This window comes from Emydura macquarii, unplaced genomic scaffold (genome assembly GCF_026122565.2).
Source record: "Emydura macquarii macquarii isolate MOO-44397 ecotype Brisbane River unplaced genomic scaffold, CSIRO-AGI_Emac_v2 contig_2863, whole genome shotgun sequence".
In the NCBI taxonomy this organism is placed as follows: domain Eukaryota; kingdom Metazoa; phylum Chordata; order Testudines; family Chelidae; genus Emydura; species Emydura macquarii.
In genome coordinates this window covers 4,283,917-4,306,914 of record NW_027133000.1, presented here as the reverse complement: position 1 = coordinate 4,306,914, position 22,998 = coordinate 4,283,917, and the positions used below count along the sequence as shown (strand labels likewise).

At 39.7% G+C, this 22,998-nt stretch overlaps 1 protein-coding gene across 1 annotated transcript in view; it reads right to left on the bottom strand.

Annotated features, from left to right (window-relative positions):
* EGF (epidermal growth factor) overlaps positions 1 to 22,998 on the bottom strand; it is a 90,949-nt gene that overhangs the window by 11,524 nt on the left and 56,427 nt on the right. The window contains exons 12-22 of the mRNA XM_067568205.1: positions 22,583 to 22,731; positions 20,982 to 21,086; positions 18,321 to 18,544; positions 14,719 to 14,886; positions 13,598 to 13,747; positions 11,564 to 11,722; positions 10,515 to 10,631; positions 7,814 to 7,939; positions 5,418 to 5,540; positions 4,614 to 4,764; positions 529 to 693 (exon numbers count right to left, since the gene is read on the bottom strand). Of these exons, the coding sequence (XP_067424306.1) occupies positions 529 to 693; positions 4,614 to 4,764; positions 5,418 to 5,540; positions 7,814 to 7,939; positions 10,515 to 10,631; positions 11,564 to 11,722; positions 13,598 to 13,747; positions 14,719 to 14,886; positions 18,321 to 18,544; positions 20,982 to 21,086; positions 22,583 to 22,731 (1,637 nt within the window). The remainder of the gene's footprint in view (positions 1 to 528; positions 694 to 4,613; positions 4,765 to 5,417; positions 5,541 to 7,813; positions 7,940 to 10,514; positions 10,632 to 11,563; positions 11,723 to 13,597; positions 13,748 to 14,718; positions 14,887 to 18,320; positions 18,545 to 20,981; positions 21,087 to 22,582; positions 22,732 to 22,998) is intronic.

The following is a 22,998-nucleotide window of genomic DNA, read 5'->3' as shown; positions in this document are numbered from 1 at the left end:
AAGGGGAACACGTCTGATCTTCCCATGCCAAGAAAATTCTCAGGTACAACCCACCAAAAAGCTAATGGGATTGCTCTCACAGGAGAGGCAAAGCCCTACCAATTTTGCTTTGCAGCTCTGGAGCACTGAAGAAGAACCCTGGGGAAAAATATGCATTATAGGGCATGCTTCTGAACTCGCTCATCAATACAAATTATGGATCCTCTTCAAACCTAATAGGGTCTATTCTCCTTCTCCCTGGACACATGTAACTCTCATTAATGTAAATGTGTGTACTGCAAACAAGGGAGAGGAGCTCAGATGCCTCAGGATTATGAATAATTCATAGGTTAAATTAGTGAAAATACAAAATAGCAAAATACATGTGGAGCCAGATCCACAGCTGCTGTAAATCAGCATAGCTCCATTGACCACCATGGAGCTATGCCCAGTTACACCTGCTAAGAACCTGGCCCCTATACTTCACCATATACGGAAGCTTTTTGGTACCTAGGCCAGGGGTTGTAAGTTTGTGATTGAAAGTTTTACCTGTAACAGTAAACAGCAAGACATCCCAAGAGGACCAGCAGGATCAGCACAACCATACAAACTGCAATTGTGATGTTCCGTTTCTTTATTTCCTCTGCACGCTGCTGTTCCCACCATTCCAAGTCGCTGAATTGACAGCGCTCCCCCACGTAACCCGTCACACAGCTATCGAAAAGCAAATGAGCACACATGGTAACCAGTGATGGAAAAGAAAAGTGTCACCGTTTTAATCACCTTTTGTATTGCTTCATCAAGTGCAACCCTTATGGAAGAGTCTTGTTAAAATTTAAGCAGGATTAAACAAACCCATAGGGGTCTGTAGAAATTACTCTAGCCACCTATAGAATTTAATAGCAAGATGTTATCTATAGAAACATTGTATAGAATTTTATAATAGGGCCATCATTCCTTATTAAATTCTATGGGATGGTTAAAAGAAATTATTTTCTATTAAATATTATTGGAATTTTCCATAAGGGAATGTTCCTCTGAAATTTTCAGAATAGCATCTTCCAACAGGTAAGACATTTTGAAAATTAGACAAGGCAAGACACACATATGAGAGCTTGCTGAATAATTTGGTTTTATTAAAAAAAAAAAAATTATTTTTTTATTTTATTTTTTTGTTAAAATGGGGGAAGACGAAGAAGGAGCATTACAAAAGCTCCTATGGATAGAAATATCTTCAGGATCTTTTAAAATTTTAAATGAACAATTGCTGCTTTTTTTAAGTCACTCTTCTGTGATTTAAAACCCAGACACACACAAAAATGTTCATGAGACCCAAACATAAAATTGACTAGAAACTGATCAATAAAAGGGAATTTCACAAATCTAGTTTCATCGTCCAAGCCGAGTGAAACACGAAAAGGGAACAATGCAACATAAACAGTGAAAAGTAAACTAGATTCTTAAAATTCTTTCATGGTTTATAATGTAGACCGCAATCCTGCTCACCAAACTTACAAAACTGGTCTTACTGAAGTCAACAGACCTACCCATATGAGGAAAGCAAGCAGGATTTTGCCTATAGCACACTTCGCTGATGACCTGAAATACTATGCAAACATTAATTACTAAATTAAGTCCATGCATCTTGTTTCTGTCACAAAGTATGACAAGTATGCATTAGGGTTAGAGCAATGCTAATATGTTTTCAATGTAAACCACAATAAATTCCATACAAGCCAAATGGATCACTGTCTAACATGAGCACTTTTATCAAATTAAAATAAATTATGTTTGGTATGTGCAATTTATCACTAAACATATTGTTTTTTCCCCCATAACTCCATTCTTGTATTTATGTGATTGTTACAGTCTAAATGAGGGAATACTGCCATCTACTGTGTGAATGTAAAAAATAATCATTAAAAAGTAAGCCCACTACCATATAATATAATATGAACCTTTAATTTATAAAATGGACCCTAGCTGTTTTGCAAATATTAGAGACTATATACATTTGAACCATTTCACTATTCGTCAAAATCCTACATATGAGAAAATCCAAATTAACAAGGTCCACGTTGAAATTTCTTCAGGAAACCTGACATTAGCCTCTAAAATGCCAGCAAGAAACATGATAGCTTTGAAGGATTTACAACTTATGTAATAACCTGATAGCAAATATTAGATTTGAACTGAAGTATTGGATGTTGCTGCATCTCCCATAGTAGCATTGTTCTACACTGCAACATGGCAAATTGCTCCACTATCTGTCAGTTTAAAAAGCATCACAGACCACCACATTAATTTCACCGGATATATTATGGATGCAGTTCAACTATGATGGGTGCTAAAAAAAAACAAAACAAAACAACCTTTGATTTTACTATTTTAATTTTGTAGTATTAAAACATGTATGTACAAGCTGTTCATAGGGGCATGTCCTGCCTTTTGCTCCGCAGGTACAAAGGGCCTCTGGCAGTGGAAATAGTACAGGTCAGCTGCAGTAGAAGAGGTCTTAGGATTTGAAGGAGTGTGCAGGAAGTGCATAGCACAAAGCCAGCTACATAAAGGTTCCCAGCATGACCGCACATAGAGATACCTGAGGGAGGTTCTGGGAGGAGCTGGTGAAAGGATAAGATGGAAACACAAGATCTTCCAATACATAGATCTTCAGACCTTTACCTCACACAGAGTGGTCATGCTAGGTCTGAAGAGGCTACGCCAGCCATTGCTGGCGCCTCCACCACAGCACAACCACTTACCCCAGCTCGTCTCCTCAACAACTAGCCACGTTTCTTGGGGAATGTACAGGTTACTGATTTTGCCCCATAGTAAATATTTCTCTGGTTAGTTTTTAAGTAACAAATAACAAAGTCCACTTCAAGAATGCAATTATAATTGACACTTGTGGGTGTCAGCGTATAGTATAGAAAGTATTAAAAATGGTTCAGGAGAAATGATGAAATCCATTCACCATTTGCAGAACATGACACCCAATTGCATCCTGGTTTACTTTGGAGCATTTTTTAAAAAACCATATAAATAAAAAAGAGGGCCTGTCTTTAAATTCTATTCTTGATGTGAAACATTATTCAACTGTAAATTTACTCTGTTCTAAGCAGAAAATTAATTCAAGTATAGAGGAGGAAAAGGAGAGACTTCTCTACAAAGTGAAGAAAGGCTGTCAGGCAGATCAGGGAACAGTCAGAGAGGGGACTTGGTTTCTAGAGTGGCAACATTTTTTGTTTTTTTCTGTAACTATGTTAAGGGCTTGTCTATATGAACAGTTAGTTTGCAGCAAGCTGGGGGTATAAATCTACCTCACCCTAGTCTGCTGTGTACCAAGTATCCATGTTACCCTTGCTGCTGGGAATTTTTGGTGTGCAGCTGCAAGGCCCACATGAAGACTTAGTGCACATCAAGCTAGCTGTACACCCCAGCTTGCCACAAAGTAGGAGTTCGCATAGACTCTTTGGGCTTTGGAAAGTATTAGGATGAAGTCTGATATGCAAACCATTTCTGTTGTTTTATTACCATTTTCTCTCTTTTTTAATAAACCTTGTTTTTAAGGAGGCTGTTATATTTGATAATTTCACACAGACTACCCCAGAAGAGACAAGAATCCCTCAATCTCTAAGTGGAGGTGCTGAAGCCTGGTATTGGTCCGATGGGGCCATGGACAGGGGTGTCCTCTCCCATTATAGAGTACCATAGACAGCTGTAGCAAATCAACAGGAGCGAAGCAGAAAGGCCAAGGAGTAGACATGAGTTGGCAGGGGTGTGGATGACTATTACAGCTAAGTATGATTATTGAAAAACACATACAATATATATATGTAAAAGGAGAAATGAAAAGTAACTGCCATGCATCCAGTGTTCCTTTAAGCTGTGGGCGCTCTGGTTTGGCCAGTTACCTCACAAAGGCTATATCTATACTGTCCACTACTAGCGGCAGTGTGTAGGATACATGTAGCTACGCACCGCAGCAAAAAGCAGGCAGCGGTCACATTGTGGTGTGTAGCTACATGTGCCAGTGAAAGGCTGTGTTTGGGGGAGGCAGTGGGGAGCTGATGGAACCTCTCTATTGCCTCTCTGCTACTAGTACCTTTCCTTGCAACTGGGAATATCTGCAGCAGTGGAGAGGCAGAAGGATACTACACTGCTAAAAACGGCAGTGTGAATGGAGGACGCACTGCATGGGTGAGTAGGGTACATATCCGGGTACTTACCCACAGGGGTCCAGTGTGCCCTTACTCTACTCAACTAAGCAATGTTTCGTGGTCTACACTGCCATGTATACCCGTGCTGTAAGGTGCAGGTAGTGTATGTACTCTACAAGTCACCAACCGAAGAGTGCAGTGTAGACATACCTACAGATTCTGAAGCAAATATATGCAAAAGACTCAAGCACTCAAGGAAGAAATCAAATGTTACTGTTAATGACAATGTTTTGGAACGCAGCGAGCATCACTTATACCAATGGAATATGAAGGGCAGGCTCTGCTGACAGTTGTAGGAAATGCACAGAACATATATGGCAAAATACTTCATTGTTTATCTAGAGGGGAAATGCCCATCACAATATTTCTAGGATGCCATATGTCAGCATAGATGATACAAAGGTCTATACTTACGTGCATGCATAGTCTTCTAGAATTGAAACATAAATACAAATTCCACCATGAAGACAATAGGACTCATAGGAAGATGGGCAGTCCATAAAATCATCTTGCCCAGAGGAAATGTTGCCACCACTGGGGCTAGTGATAGAAGGCATAGCAGATTCTGAAATACAGTATTTCACACGCACATCTTAGTAGTTGGCTAAACTGGCAAAATTGCTTGGTACAGAGCTTCAGCATTTCCAAGTCAGATAATAAGTAAGAATCTTTAACATTAATATGCAGATTGTGATTCAGTCCTACACATGGTTAAGGTGGAGCCACACAATATACTTTCTTTGTCTCTATAGTTTGATACTCTTCTTGTACTGCCACACAAACAAGCAGAACCCAGAGAGAACATGAAAAATGACTTGAAATAGTAAGTCTGGCATCATGACATAAGAGGGGTGGGTTATTACCCCTACAAAGAACTATTTAACTCTTACAGAACACAGAAGTTATTAGTTGTATATGCAATTATACAGAAATTACAGCTGGCCCTGAATGTTGATGTTTATTCCGATCAAATGGAATAAAAAATACTCACCATCCCTGGCTTTGTAAAACCAAATACTGGTCTCCTCAGGTCAGCCCTACTTGGGGAGGTGTGATTTGCAAAACAGCAGCATCCAGAACCAATTTCATTGGATTCACAGTCTGCCTGACATATTATTCAAGAATTTCTGAATTTACCAGGATGACTCATCTACTTGAGCACTCAGCCTTTGTTACATAGGGACCAGGTTATTTGGCTTATTCACTAACGTTACTCACCGGTACAGTTGACCCCGGTTCCAGATAGACCATTAATGCAAACGCAGGTGTAGTTTCCTTCAGTATTTGTGCAGACAGTGTTTTCTCCACACGTGTGTGTCCCCAGCTTGCATTCATCGATATCTGTCATCCAAACAGTCTGCAGTTAGACGAACGAATGCCTCAGAGTGTCGTTCTAAACAGGGGCAATGGGCTCAACACTACAGCCTTCTGGCATGGGAAGAATGTGCAGAGCTTCCCTCCACAGAATATTCTTGGCAGCGAGTGGGATGACTGAGCAAGAAAGTGTGCTCTCCGTTTGCGGAGAACAGGTAGACTCATCCATCCCTGCACCTCACAGGACTGCAGTGTTAGGAGAAGGGCTGTAGATCCTCCATTGGAGAGAGAGGAGACAGAAGCTTCACTCAAAAATTAAAGGACAGAGAGACTATGAGACATGTATAAGAAGCCCTAAAGCCTCATCTACACCAGCTATTTTCTGGTATATGCTAATAGGGTTGAGGTAAACGGACTAATAACCTATGGGAGAAGGACACACCAACATTGGTAGGAGAGGAAATATAAATAAGGAAAAGGAAATTAAACCCCTACTGAATATGCATTAGACGTAGTGGCGTCAGCATACCACATCATAAAAGTTGAATCGGGCCTGCACGCCTTAGAAAATACAGCTCTTGGGAGAAGTCAGGATGATGACCACTGGTTATGATGACAAGGAAGATGATGAGGAGAAGGAAGACTATAACTAACTTTTCAGACTGTTATGCAAGGGATGAGATGGCCATTCTGTGTTATCTCTATCTACTTTGCTGAGCTAGAATGTTTGTAACTTGCTAACTGGGTTAATACAACTATTATAAATACAGAAGAATTTTCCTAAGTGTGAGTGTTACAACTGTGCACATCAAGGGTCCCACCTGAACAGTAATTCTAATAATACTGGGGCTTGATCTTGGGACAAGAATCTCAGCGTGTCATCTTGGCATTCTTAAGTAATCAATATAATTAACATACAATCAATAGATCAGGCAACACAGAGTAGACCACAAGGTGGTTAAGAAGCCAACAGCCAAGTGCTCCCAGCAACGCTAAAAACAAGGACGTATATTTTTTTAAAGTCTCGTGGTCTAAAGGTTTGGTTAGGTCATGTAAATTTCAAATAAATGCCTGAACTTTCAGGTAAGCTGAGTCTTTGAACCTTTTGAGGTTCACCCATCCCTCTTTTGCCAGACTTAAACTGGGACAAAGGACTGAATCCTACAGTCCTGATTCATATACAATTCTCAGGATTTTTGCCCGAGTAAGGACTATAGGATGAGGTCCAAAGTGCCCTGGAGAACTCAGAGTGGTGTTTTAAACAAAATTAAAGCAAAATATTCTGAATAATGTGAATGCAAAAAAAAAAAAAAAAAAACAATACAGGTGTGTTTCTGTATTCTCCCTTGGCATATTTTGGATTATTGTTACATGACAATTTATGCATTCATTAAAATCAGAATATGGTATCCATTTGAAGACACTCCTTTCCGTTTCTTTATAAAGTTAAGACTTTTTATTTTTAGCAATCTTGTTCTGCCCTAATGGCCTGAGCCAAAGCCCAGTAAAAAAATCAGTGGAAAGAGTCCCACTGATTTTAAGGGGCTGTTGATCAGGCTGTAGAGGGGGGAAAAACATCTAGAAAAAGTAATTTAAAGGGACAAAAGGGAAATGAAGACTCATGTAAAGCTCTATGCAAGCTTTTTATTATTCTAATATTGATAACAAGCCCATTCTTCAATCCTATTGTAATGCTAAAAATAGATTAGAAAAAATAAAAGTTATAGGAAATGATGTTGGAACCCAAGTTCTGGCCAGTAGGATCAGTGGATCTGATTATTAACACCTTTTTAAATGTACTCAGGTTTGTAAATGTCAACACCCTGAAGCTCATGCCTATTAAATTAGCCTAGAATTATTTGAGGAGTATTATGACACACTCAATACCTGCTTTAGTTTATATGCATGATAATGATTTCCAATAAATCTCAGCTAGTTCACCCATTTTTCCCCCCAGCATAGCCACCAAAGTGTGAACAACAGGGGGAAGTATCCATCGACAACTAGAGGCTTCGCATATTGATCAGCTGCTGATGTTGCCACACATCAAACAATAGGAAAAGAGCCAAAAAAGTAGAGACAATAAATGTCATCTGTTTTGGGGAGCTGACTAAACTAATATTATTATGCAGGTTCTCATGTCTTTTTCACAAATTAGTGGAAGAGATCCTTATGGATGCTTGACACACGGCTCGCATCTTGACATATAGCTGGACCAAATCATTAGACACATCTCTCTTATTTACTCACTCATTCTGTCACTGTCTCTCACTCACTGTCACCCTCGCACTGCCCCTCACCATAACAATGAAGCCCGTCTCCATTGTAGCCCTCCAGACACTTGCAGACGTAGCCGCCTTCAGTATTGATACAGTCTGATAGGTGTCGATTACAGCGGTCCATATTAAGAGCACACTCATCAACATCTATGGGAAAAACAATGTTAGATGCCAACGGGCGTGTTATTCATGGAGAAATCCCGTAACATGCTGAAATGATAGAAAAGAAATGACCATATGTGATCCCCCTAAAACTATCCTGTTACCTTTTCTTTGTGCTTCTGAAGTATGGGGAGAGAGTGAGCAGAGGAAGGGAGGTGTCCTTATTTCCAGCCATGAATTGAGGCTCAGATTTTCAAAAGAACCCAAGAAAGTTAGCTACCGAACCCCGATTCAACTTGATCTGCCTAGCTCCCTTTGGCTCCTTTGAAAATACCAGCTTTATTTATTGATTGATTTTGATCTAAAAGGAAAAAAACTTTACCTCAGTGACACCCAGATCCAAAGCTCTGGATGCCCATGTCATGTGATCAATATGATTTAAATCCCACCACCACATATTCCCACAAGACACCCTCCAGTTAGCTACATTAGCTATCCCCCAATGCCTACTCAAACAGGTGGGCTCTGCAGAGTATGTGGAAGGCTATTTTGGCCCAGCAGTGGATAAGCATTGTAAAGCAAAGGTGGAGAATGCTCTGCCAGCAGCCCCTCTCTTTTATACCATCAAGGTTAGCACCATCCTGAGCCTAGCTGTGAAACAAACTTGCTCTAGAAACACATTTGACTGAATAAATTTCTTATGCCAAAAAAGGGCTGTAGATGGAACCAGCATGGTAATATATTTCTCTCTGAAATTGCAATGCTCAGATACAAAGTCTACTGTCCCATGAGGGTGCACTCTGCCACACACTCTTACTTTACACTTGGCCTCCCGTCTGAACTGCAGTGCCTGGCTTTCCTGACTCATGAGTGTATAACCCAATCTCAAAACTCCCTCTTTTCTTGCACTCCAGAAGCACTATATGAAGAGGAATGTAGACTTTGAAAATGGGAACAAGTGTTAACAGAAAAAGGTATATTTCAGTGAAACAAGTAACATCTATTCTCCCCTCCTAATTATTATTTAAATAATGCTGTAAGTGTACATGGTGTTTTACAGTCAAACAATGGCTTCTGCTTTATTTTTAAGGGCTATCTTGTCTTTAACTTTGTGGTAATATAAAATGCTTTTATTTACTATTTATGCAAGTGTGCAAATGAGCTAACTGCACTGTGCTGTAGTTGGTCTCATCACAAGAGTACCCAAGAGCATATTCTAATACCAGAAAGAGACAAGCAGAGGAACTCGCATAACTATACATTATATTAGGCCAATTAAACCTTAAGAGAATCCACGATTCTAAATTGTACATCAATTTAATATCTATGTGCCTTGAGCTTTTGTAATTAGATGCATTTTATAACTAAATATATTACGTTTGTGTTTCTATACTTCCATAATTTGTATTTATTATCCCTGCTCCTTACAGAACAGAATGTCTGATCTGTCATAGAAACACAGAATTGCAGTGCTGGTGAGAACAATCTGCAGTTTTTTTGGTCAGGAACAATGGCCAGTTCCAGAAGCTTCAGAGACAGGTACAAAAAAAATCATACTGGTCAATAGACATGCCTAGAGGAGAAGGCAGGCAGTGGTTGGCTTACGCTCGCAAGCATGAGGATTTATGTTTTATAATTATTTTTTACCTTGCTGATATTGCTGTGGATGTTCTCTATTTAAATACAAGTGTTTTGACTACCACTGAGCCCTTGGCCTCAACAACATATTGTGACAATGAGTTCATTAGGATAGTTGTGTGTTGTATAACAAAATATTTCCTTTGATCAATTTTGTCGTCTTCCAATTTCATTGGTTGTCTCCTTGTTCTAGCAATATGTGAAAAAACAAGTAGGACTGCCCCGTTAACCTTCTTTGTAGCGTTGGTTATTTTATAAACCTCTACCATATCCCTTCTTATTTTCCTCATCTCTAATTACATAGTCTTAATGTATCACTCCTGCTAATCTTTCACACCTGCTAAAGTGTGCATATTTAATGGTTGCAGCCTGCAGAAACTATAAACGCTAATGCTACTACATGAGCATGAATGTTTAGGGGGTTCTAATTGTTTTCACATTCCACACTGAGTTCAAGGGGAACTCTCTTCTCATCTGATAAAGCTGCCACTTACACACTTTAGCTCTCTCTTTCACAATGTTCTAGGAGAGACAGGGCCAGGGACCAACAGGTTCATTAGAAGAGCATTCTGCCACATCTTCCATTGCTAAGGGCATTGCAGCACATTGTTTATCTTCCTATTCCCATAACAGACTAAATTCATCCCTGGGGTGTAACTTTTCTGAATTTAGAGAACTAAACACCTGAGGCAAATTTGGCCCAAGGAGTCTATTCTATCTTTATGAGCACGTATTGTCACAACCATCAATATTAATAGGAAATATTAGGGAAAAATAATGGAGGTAATAATTAACCATTCCATTTCACACATTCTCTGTTTATTATCTTTTTCAATGGAAACGATGTGTCTAAACAGAGTAGTCTTGTCGACCTTCCTGTGATGGCTCATGCTGTGGACATGTCAGTGCAACAAAAAAAAAAACAGATGACTTTTTCAATTCTATCATTTTCTAGAACATTTTATTTAATGCTTGCCATTACCGTAGCATGATTTACCCTCCCTGGTAAATCCTTTCAAACACTGGCACATAGCACCATCTTCCAGGGGAACACACTGGGCATTGACATTACATTCGAACACAGCACAGTCATCTCGATCTGTAACACAAACAAAATCAAAGCCCACCACGCTGACTAGTTCAGTTAATCAAAGGAGCAAATGAATTTTAACACAAAGGCATGTACAGTCAAAGTTTTAAAACATGGTCCCCTAAGGTTAACAATGACCAGTTTACATAATTTTAAATGCAAGTGTCTTTGTCTATACTGGGTATAAACAACATTTCACCATTTATTTTCCCAGTGTAAGCAAAACACAACAATGCACCAGAGCTGGGTGAATAACTGACTTTTTGCTTCATTGGCAGTTCCAAAAAAAACCCCAGAACAATCTGTTCAAACTGAATCCCAAAATTGTGTAACATTTTGGTGAATCAAAAAAAAAATCCATTTCAGGTTGAGTTAACATGTTTTGTTTGACCCAAAATGAATTTTTCCAGGCAGGAGATGAGGCCTCTTTTATAACCTTTAGCCCAGTGGTTAGAGCACTTTCTTGGAATGTGAGAAATCCAGTTCTCCCTTCTGCCTAATGGGGAGAAAGTTTATGAATTGCTACTATGAAGGTCAAATCCTAAGAAATTTTTAAAGTAAAATCATGCATAGCAATTAACTTGATGTAAAAGTGTCCAGGAAAGAAAAGCCCTAATCCCTTTTTGGTTTTTCTGATCCAGTTCTCTGTGTTTTACAGTTTTCCTGTTAAGCAAGCCTTTTGTCCATATTTAATCCAGGCCTCTCTGGATCCTGTCTTTAGTTGGTACTGACTGGACTTCCCGATTTCATAACATCCAGACCTAAACCTTGATGATTGTTTCCTCTTCCTGGTGGTGGTAATATACAGCATGAACATTACAGGTTGATACCGCCTTCCTCCATCTCTGATCCACTTGAATAAACTAATTTGTAGCCAGCTCCGAATTTCACCTTCAGTATAATAGAAGTGACCATATGAACCATGAAATTGTAGATCTTACCAGACACCATGATTTCAGCCATCAACAAGTGTTTGGTCTGTAGCTCCTCCCCATTGTTAGTATTCCCGTATGTTCCACTATTCAGTGGACTCTGGTATAAGGTTTCCAGTGTTGCTGTTTTATTCTGTGGTGCTGCCTTCCTGTGTACAGAGACACCCCCTGAAAATGTTGAAGACAAGTAGAACAGATTGCTGAAGTCTGCTGAATCAAAGTTCTGATTTTTAGTTGTACATAAATCAGTAATTTGTAAGTAATAGAATCTGTGGCTTTCTGTTTAAAACAAAAGTCAGATTGTTCCCATGCTGGCCTGCTCCCCCAGACCTAAAATCCAGTCACTGGTTGGTTTTCTCAACTACAATCGGAAGGGATTAAATTAATTCCCCAATTGCATTTGCCAACATTGGAGGTACATACATCAATGTCTGTTTTCTGTTCTGCTGCCAAATTTCGCCACGAGTGTAGTCGACAGGAGATATGCAAGCTATGTAGAGTAGCTTGCATCTCTCCCATCAACTTCCTATCTTCTAAATAGCACAGCGGCCCCACTACTCTGCACCAACGGGAAGTGCCCTCCATCGAGGCAGCGTTAATCTTTTTGCGGGGGAGGGGGTAGATTGACGCCGTCGACTTCTGGATCGATTGGGCGGGTCTCCACTGCCGCTCAATTGATTCCGCGGCACCAACAGTGCTGCCGTGAGTGAAGACATACCGTGTGTGTTCAGGTCTAATACCACAGTGGTCTAATAACATATGTTACTGCCTGAGTGGGTCATCCACTGTGGGGAACTGAGTGATTTTTTTTTTCCTTTTTAAAAACGCTAAAGAAGGCACAGCAATTCCTCTTAAAGGTATTGATTCCTACATAAGATAGTGGCATGTTCAGGAGAGCCTGACTATATAAGCCAGCATGTAATAAGGAATGGGAGAAGAGGGTAGAGAGTTGATTTTTTTTGTCAGTGTGGATGTACCATATCAGAACACAGAATCAGAAAAATCAAAGATGCAAAGAATCTTTGATCCACCCTGAGGGGTATTGTAAAGAATTGTACCCTACAGTATATTGCCCCCCTAGAGGATAAAGCATGTCAGATCTGCTTATGTTTTTAGTGGGCAAGTTAGTGGAGCTGCTTCTTTACATTCACTGAGGAAAGGCCTTAATTTTCAGAGCAAAATATTGTGAATTCCAGCCCCCGATGTTGTTGAAATATGTTGTTAAAGACAGGTCCTCCCTACCCCTGATAGAAACATATTGCACATATCCAGGCACTGACACAGTCACAGCTAATGAGATTCAGTGCAGCAGCATTTTTTCCAACTCAACTGAGTGCCAACATATTGGCTTGTCCACACCTAGCACAATGCATGACCGGTGAGTAAGAATACATTCCTGAAAATATGAGCAGTTTTCCCAAATACCTCAGCTGCTGGTGCCAGGGACAGAATACAGTTGGTGTTTTTCCACCTGTACAATGTACTTTGGTAAGCTGTCAATGTGCTTTGGGAAATTCTGCCCTGCAGAACCTGACAATCATGTAATAATTCTGCTCACAAAGTCAAAACACGGTACACCTACATGGTTAGGAATTGTATGTAAATCATTTTGCATGCAGACATGAACTATATGCAGAGTCAGACAGGTTACAAATTCAGTGAGAATCTGTAGTGCTGACAGCATTTAGTAGCTCTTTTCTAGAGCTTTCCATTGGTGGATCTCAGTGTACTGCACAAAGATGGGCAATTACAGATTGGGAAATTGAGGCACAGAGAGATTAAATGACATCCAACTTCATACAGCAGGTGAGTGGGAGAGATATGCTGATATGATCTCCATTCAAAACTCAGAGGGGAAGGAGAGAGAGAAAAAAGACTGGGCAGTGATGCAATAAGAAAATGCCTATAAAAGGGAAATAAATGCTATTTTCAAACTTCTACATGGCTATTACAAGTTGTGAAAAATAATAAAAATACATTATGTTGTTATTTGACTGTATCCTTTGAAGACAAGCTTTTTTCATGATTCGAAGAGTATGATACCTGCTGTTGTCTCAGAAGTATTCAGAGCTTGACAGGTTTTTCCATCTTGAGTTTTCATAAAGCCTTTGTGACATGAGCAATGGGCAACTCCAAATCTGTCTTCACAGATCTGATCACAGCCTCCATTCTCATGAAGGCAGGGGTCTGCCCCTAATGGAGAGACACGATATGTGCATCTTATCAGAATGCAGCCATACACTTGGAGAATCCTCAACCAATATCTTATCTTGTTGGCAGTGCAGATGTGGAGGAGTTAAATTAAAAACTGACTGAATAGAGAATGCACTCTGTTTTGTTAAGACAGGACATGCATAATAAAATATACATATTACACTGACAGTGAAGCAGAACTGCAGTCTTGCCATCAAACAGATATACTTACAGATATTATGCATGCTTTTTATTATTGATCACTTGGAGCCCTATCATCCTTTATAAGGCCTACTTCTGTGCAGGGGAAGACCAGGTCAAAACAGCGGGTCAAACTGCAGCTGCCTTATTTACACAAGTAGCCTTATTGAAGCCAATAGGACAATTCACTTTAGTGTAGACACAATATGAAGTTTCCTGCAAGGTCTTCCATTGGGCTGGATTTTGTCCCTTGCAGAATAATCAAGCAGTTTGGCCTCCCAAACCAAGGAATCTTTACAGTTCCACAGAGGCCTTTTTTTTTGGGGGGGGGGGGGGGGGGGGGAGGGGAGGGGGCGGGGTGTTCCTCATCAGTACTATTTGCATAATGTGAAGGCGATAGATGGACATCAAAAGAGTGTGGCCTCATGGCAATAGGTTAGATAAGTGCTACTGAAAGTATTATATTCTTAGCTTGAAGCACATGACTTTAGATATGCAAGATCTATTAGCATTAATGGGTGGTTGCATGCCCAAAGTCCACACATCCAGCTGAGAACAAACCCACTAACGTCTATGAGTTTAAGAGGTAGGATACAACAGCAACGGTTTTCTCATGATTCCAACAAAAACCAGTCTGACGGTGCATGCGGGGCCTTTTGAAAATTCTATTTCAGAGATGGACATTCTCTCCTCTAAATGTCTATTGTACCAATAGCAATGAACATAAAAGGAGCCAGTAAGGGAATGACTGCTTAACTTCTGCAGTATACCTGGTTTCGCCAAAGGATGAACTACAACCACTGATGAGGGTCTCAGCATGCTGCCTCGGAGACGTACCCTGTTTTGGCCAGTCTTCTTGTCCACTCTCATTAATGAAGGCTTAGCCCAGTCAGAGAACCAAATGTGATCCTCAAATACTGCTACACCAAATGGATGACCTAGAAAGCAATTATATTCTCATGTTCAAGTGGCACAAGTCAGCACATAACCAAAATGAGTATCCTCACATGCATTTCTTTCTAGCAACACAGCAATACTGTACACCAAGATAGACACATAAAAATGCAAGTATGGGTATCAGTATGATGGAACAAATCAGTGCCCATGAATGGTTGTCACTATGGTGATGAGCAGTGATGACACTCAGCTCTTCCTACTCCAAAAGCATAGGCCCTTGCGGCCTCTCAAGATTCACTTTTAGCTGTTACCATTGCAAAGTCTGTGATGCACAGCGGATTCCATTCTGTAAGGGACAATGCTGCGCACATGTGTGTACACACACAAATCAGTACACTACACTATTCACATACATGGTTTAGGATTAACCGTTACATTTTCAAAATAACACATGGAATAACAGTTTTTCCGCTGGTAACTGAACATATTCCAATTTGAAAATTTAGACACAAGGGGATGATTTCAAAGCACAAGCATGGCAATTCAAAGTTAAAGGTATGCTGCCAAGTACTGTTGTATAGATTTTTAAAAGAAATCTCTGTTGTCTAATTCTGGCTATTTTAGTATCAGTGTCAGAGTTAGAGATTGCTGTTAGCTTGCTATGGGCCTACACCATTTAGATGAGTCATCATCTCCTATTTGCAGGATGCCTTCAATGCACAGGCTACCTATACTGGACCTGTATATATATTTAGCTGCTCTTGGAGGGAACTCTAAACTCCTGCCAGAGTTTGGATATTTGCCCCATTTTATCAGCCTGTTGCATCAGGCATTCCTGTCTAGAGAGCGGTATTTCATGTAGGAACACAATTTGCACTTAGTGTTTTTCCAGTTGGGAAAAGGTCTGGTCTATATGAGAAAATTTTACCAGTTATACCAGAATAGCCATCTCCATTGGATACTTAGGCCACAATAAAAGTGTCCTTTTTCAGTTTAGCTTAACGCCTTTCCCAAGTGGCATTAGCTAAACTTTAAAAAAAGCCACTTTTATACCAGAATTAAGAGTGTCTACACAAGGGTTTTTACCGATATAACCATAGTGGTTTGAATTCATACTTTAGGTTATATCGAAGAAATGTTTCCATGTAGACGAGGCCATTTACTTTTTCTTAAATGTATGGAATTTTTTAACCCTTTTCTACTCCATGAGCATATCCTGAGATCCTTGAATCAGGCCTATCCACTTGGCCTGATTTTCTTCTCACTTCATTCCATTAGTAACTAGCCAACATGCTGGGTAATGTCCCCATCCAAATATTGAATCACTATTTAATTATACATAATCTGCACCACTGCAAGACCAAAACCCTCCCTCCCCAATGGTGATCAGTAATTTACCCTTCACTTGTACTTAACCACAACTTAAAAATAAAAGTGGGAAGTGATTTAATAAAATCAAAAATAAGAAAAAAAGGATCCATCCTACAATAATCACATAGAACCAGGGCTAAGTACCATAACTATGCATCTCCAAACATAATAGGAACTGTATAAACAAGTGGAGGCCTTTATTGTTGGTTCTCTAGACCAGGCGCTTGCAGCTTTGTTTTTACTCACACCTACAAAACAGTCACAATGAGGGAACAAATCAAGGAAATCTAATCTGCCTTGCTGTCACCAGATATCCACACATTCTACTCATTATTCACATATGACTTGTAACTACAGTGACACTAGATGGCACCCATGTAATAAGAATGCATACTTACAAAGTATGTATAAGGTATTTAGATACTATTGGGAAGGTTTGAAGTTATAATGGTCCAGGATACAATGTATTAATCTTAAAATGCTCATGGGTCCAGCTAAGTGTTTATCAATGTCTTTTAAAAATATACAATTATATACATACAATACTTCACACAGAATCTCAGAACACACATTTTAAGAAGAGATCTTTTTTAAAAGAAAAACCATTAAAAAATTCCCTAAAGAAACCAGACAGATAGTTCTTTTTAGACAATCCTACCCTGGCTCCTATTTTTAAGCCATAAAACACCAAGAGTGAAACCTTTGCCCTATTGAAGTCAATGGCAAAACTCCATTGACTTCAACAGATTTCACTCTGTATCTCTCTCTTCCCCTTCCAATGCACAGATCTGTTGTTCACCAACCTAAACACACACTGATGCCCTCTTTCTGTCTCCCAATATACACTCCATAGTCTAATATTCATCTCCTTTCCTCCTCTCTTTTGCTTCCCGTTCCCTCCCAAGAGATGCTACTCCTTTGACATCCACTGGAGAACAAAGTGAAACTTACAACAGGTTGTCGGGTTTGTCTTTGCAGCTGAGCCCACCTGACTCAGTTGCTAAGTGGAATTTTCCCCCGGTTTTTACTTTTCACTTTCAAACCTATCACAGAGGGGACAAAGAGAAATGACAAGCCAGGGTAGCACTGTGGAAGGAGGGGAGGAGAAGAAAGGATTGTTGGAAAGGCATTCTATTCAGCCTTATTGGTAGCCAAGTGACGGAGAGTTCTCTCCGCTCTTTGCAGGCTGCCCTGCACACCACTGATGGGGAATCTGGCATGGAAGAAGTAACACAAGCCATGCCAGAGAAAGAGCAGTCTAGTGCTGTGAGATGGCTGCCTAATGTGGTCTCTGGCAGAACACCACTACCACAAAAGTGTGATAGTGTGGTCATTATACATGGAGGTCTATTTGAACCCAGATGGCAGTCCTCATTTGACCCATGACCTGCCTTTTGGGCAATGCTGCTGCAGACTGACTACACAGTTACAAAATATATGAGATCAACATGTGACAGTGTCCAAGGGCAAGGACTGTTCCATGCACACAAACATTAAAGTGTGCTTGATTCTAAATGTGCTAGACTATCAGTTATTCTCTGCTAAGGCTTCTGTTCTAGCTCACAGGGTAATCCCATTTTGTCTCAAACCACAGTAAGGCTGAGCAGTAATAGCCACCAGCATCTTGCAAAGATCATCTTTCCATTGCCTGCAGTGTGTGTGTCATGTATTTTGAGACATCTGTGTATTGAAGATGTATAGACATAGTCCTTGGTACAAGATGCTTAAAATCTAAAGACCTGATTTCTCCTCTCATTTACAAAGGCATAATTCCATTGACATATGTATTTAGTGAAGCAACCACACAAGGAACCAACATATCATTTTCTTAATGTGGTAGATCTTCCAGGGAACGCAGCGCAGAACTCTGTGCAATAGATCTGGGGTGGTCTCTTACAACTGGAGAGTGCTTAATAAGGATTGTCTCGTGTACGGGTTTTGCTGAATATACTAAATACTGCATTGACTTGTCTACTACATTCCCATTAACCTCAATGGAGCTACACAGGATGTAAATCAGGGCAGAATATGGCCTATAATTCAGACTCACATATACTCACAGACATATATACATAACAAGTCATTGTCAACCTCAAAACCTCACCTACATCATTCTGTGTAAGTATTTGGCGTTTAGAACCATCCAGATTTGCAGTTTCAATAACAGAGCGTTTAGCATCACACCAGTACAACTTGTCAGCTAAGTAGTCGACAGTTATTCCACTGGGCCAACCCAGGTCAGTGCTAGCTATAACCAGACGATCAATGCCTTGTAGGGAAGCGCTTTCGATCCGTGGGTTGACCCCCAAGTCGGTCCAGAATAATCTCCTTTAGTGAACAAAACACATAAAGGAGTCAGTAAGCAAATGTTTTCCCTCGCTTTTAATCTTGTTTTGGGGAATTCTTGCATGACAGACTCATTGTAGCAAATCAGGCACATGGCAGATAATACACATGGCACCTATCCTGCAAGCAAATACTTTGAATACTGATCTTTAAAAAATTGTTTTTAAGATCCCAGATCATGAAATTAATACATGTGTTGACAAACATAATTCTGTTTTTGTATTTTAAAATAAAATCTTTGAAAAGCCATCTCTTTCATCTGCTAGCTGCCAAGTCTGGAGTTTAGGGTTCTGTGTTTCCCCTGCAACAGATGATAACTCCCTAAAAATGGAAGGATTGGTGCTTTAGGCATTATGATAGCAACAGCCATTACAGGACACACATGGAATCCTGAATACATATCTCAGCAAGCAAGCCAGAAAGGAAATTATTTTCTTCTACATATTAAAAGAAACCAATAATGATCTGTGGCCCAAATTAACTAATGATTTTTAATGCCTCAATTTTTGGGTGCCCAACCTGAGAAATCATAAAGGAGACTCATTTTCAGAGGTTGGGGGCTCAACATTTTCTGAAAAAGCAGGCCCCTTTAAGGTGACTCAAGTTTGTCACTTAAAAATTAAGGTATGCAGAATCACAAATCATTTTTGGGCCACAGGTCTTCCCTGGTGTAATCCCAGTCAGTCAGTGGAGTTACATCAAGGATGAACTTTGCCAAGTTATCTACCTTTGTTAAACGTACTCATATAGGACCCAAGTCCTACAACCTTACACAAGCAGTTCCTCTGTAGTCAAAGGACTGCTAATGGAGAAGATCATCTGTCCCACAGTATTCTCGATACTCTTGTTTCTCTTTGAATTTCATCTTTAATGCTGATATTTACCGTCATGGAAATTACCATAGTTCTTTGTTGTTCCTTTAGCCTTTAACTTCTCAACAGGGAAATTTTCAGTAGGCTCTTCTCCCCCCACCCCATTATATCTTTTGCTTCAACTTTGAACAGTGAAATTCATCGGTTACAGTTTCAAAAATAAGCATCTTTTCAACTCTGCAATAACCAAAACTTAGGCTAGACTTCTGCCTGTTGTTTCATGAACCAGACCATAGAACTCAGACATTCTGTGACACACTATACATAGAACAAATCTTACTTTCAATTGAGATTTAGCTTCATTGGTAACTCAGATAACTAGCTCCCCAAGCTCAGGTGTTCCTAAGGATTTTCCCTGCAGACACTCTCTGTCATAAACACTTGTTCCATCGTCACTTTCAAATACTCCCAAACCTTATGTATCCTAGATGGAGTTAACAAGGTCAACCTAACTCTTTTCACTCAGCAGTAATTATAGTGCACTTTCATGCAGGATAAAAGTGCCTGACATCAAGATGACTCAGAAGAATCCTGCATCACTAACTCAGGTCTTAGAAACCATCCTGTTACAGACAGATAGGGTGAAATCCTGGCCCATCTGAAGTCCATGGGAGTTTTGCCATTAACTTTGATGAAGCCAGGATTTCACCAATGATCCTAATCTATCACTTGGTGTTTCTAAGGTTCCTATCAACATACTGTCCATGCACCATTAGATATGTATACCTTTACATCCAGTAAATCATAGTGGATCTGACTTCAAAGACGGCAACATTACTTAAAAGTGGGTATGATAACTGCAATAAAATTCCTCCCAGGTGAAAAGGAAAAATTACTTTCAAGCAATATTGCACATGTTGTCGTGCAAAAGGTACAATCCTTTTTAATTGATGGTGTTTACCAGTAAGGATGACTTTCACAACATATATGTATTTGCTTTGTTTTATTTATCCCTGGTGCCAGGTGTTCCTGATAATTGTGCAAAACTTATAGTAATAACATAACTCCTGTAATTACCCCTCAACTAACAATAGCCCAGCAATGAAAAAGAAGCCTTAAGTATTTTTAAAACCTGCTTCTAGATTCCCACTGCTACAGCTGCCCACCCACACAAAACCAGAGAGACAGCATGTGAAGTCACAGTGTGTCCTAAAGGCAAATATTTGTCTTTATTAGGAAAGTCATAGGGAGGCAGTTCCTTGGGATGGGGGTGGGGAAGTAATCTACTGCTTTCTTCCTGTTCCAAGGTGAATCGGGCGCTCATTGACAATGAAGAACTGATAGAACTGGGTAGAGCAAGGACAGCGATGGTAGCTGCTCTGCAAACTTCTCCCACCCAACACCATCAATCTTCACCTGCAACACCCCCAATTACTATGGCCATTAGGCAGTCCACTGCCAACAGTGGGCTAGTATCTTAGGAAGAGATCAACAAGCTCAGTTTGTGTGGGACAAAGGCAGGACCTCGGAGAAAAAAAAAAAAGAAGCTTTCATATTTACCTTCTTCACCACCTAGTCTTAGGTCAATAGTATCTATTACTTCTTACTTAGCTAGTGGGTGAACCGCAATCCCTCGGGGCTGGAAGGTGTCCTCCTTGATGATCATTTCTCTGTGCATTCCATTCAAATCACTCCTCCCAATGTAGGACTTCCTGCAACGTACGTGACACAATTTGAGCCATTACTGCTATCATCTTCATTCCCCTCTTTAGCAAAATATACTCACTGAGTTTTTAAATTGTCATTTGCTTCAGTTGACCATAAAGTGTAATAAATGGCATTTCAAATACAGAAGCTAATCCTACAAGAACCAACTGACCCACTGTTTTAATCATTCATGTCATAACTCCATTATCTGGTCCAACGGAGTGATGACAGAATACCCTCTGCAGGAAATCTTAAACTCACTTTTTTCAGATATGTAGAGAGTTGGAAGTTGGTTTATTAAGAACATTAATTGGAATGAAGTGGAGAATAAGCTTCCGAATGAAGAAAAGTGTTAAGGGACAAAAGTAATAAATATTTTTCTCATATATACCACTCTTCATCCATAGGCGTCAAAGCACTTTACAAAGAAAGGTGCTCCCAAGTCCTCTATTTTATCCAGAAAAGATTGCAGAAAATTTAGTTTAATAAATTTTATCCAGGGAAACAAATGTCAGAATAGTATTAACACCTGACTGAAAGTAAACCTACATCCTTCCATTCCTAGCTGAATCAACAAGGAAAGAGCCAGCAGTGGCAGGATGGAAGGAGGAATATAGACGTGATAAAATGGGGTAGGGGGAGAAACTGGTAGCTCAGAATGTATGACAGGTACTAATTCATAACTCCATCCATGAACTACACCTTCCTAAAAGTGGGCATAGGAACTTACTAATTTTTATACAGGAAGCTGATCCACATATTTGCCATGCAGTTCACAAACACAACTAGTCTGGGTATATACATCACAAAGAGTAAGGAAGGTGCAATTCAGGGTACAGCACATACAGTAGTAAGCTGATCTGGGTATTCAGAATTACTTTTCATTGACTAGTAAAATGTTGGTCATACTATGTAGCCACCGTGTCATCTTTCATATAGCCACTATTGTGTTGCTCTACTCCGACAGTGCCTTTTTGCCAAAGATGGGCCTTCTTTTTCCTTTGTGAATAGTGTAATGTACTGTACAGACATGTGATCATATTATTCACTAGTGACTAAGCCACAAAGAGGATATAACCCTTCCTATGGCAGTCAGTTAATGAAGATTCTCAATTTAACTCAAGAAGGTCTCTGATTCTGTATTATATTCAAAATAGGTCATGAATATAGTATACTAATGTTCATCATGTTTATATGCAGCACACATTCAGCATTCATTACAACTGCACCTGATCACCTGAAATCAGTGGGAATTTGGCTGTACGAGAAGTACAATATCAGAATCACAGTGAATTGTTCTTTTTTTAAAAACATGCTTCCAGACCCTTGACACTGATTTTCAGATGCTATGCTTTCATTTGGTAATGACTTTCAGTCACTATATAAAACACTGCTGTATTTAGCGTAACATCTCATTTATTCCCATATTACAATTCAGTTATTCCATATATTTTATGATAATGTTATGTGCTCTGACATCAGTGCAGAAAGAAGAACATACCCTCTGTCCGTCCAATACAATTTACGGTTAATCCAGTCCACAGCAAGCCCTTCAGGTATATCTATAGCTTCACAGATAATTTTTTCACGTTTTGAGCCATCCAGATTAGCTCGTTCTATCCACTTCAAGGCTTTGTGTGCAAAATAAATCTGTTAAGAGGAAACATAAGAGTTATTTCCAATTATTTCATATATAATTTCTGTCTGGTTTCCCTGATCTTACTGTTTCACCTGTGACTATGAATTTTCTTTTTGGAAATATCCCTATTCACTTATTTACAAAATGGTAACCTGTGATTATTGATCAAATAAACAAGCACTTATCCTTCAACCAGAATGACTTCTGCAGGCTGAGCATGCTTAGCAATAAATCCTAGCTGCCCTACATATCACCTCCCAAATAACCTAAGGTTCTCC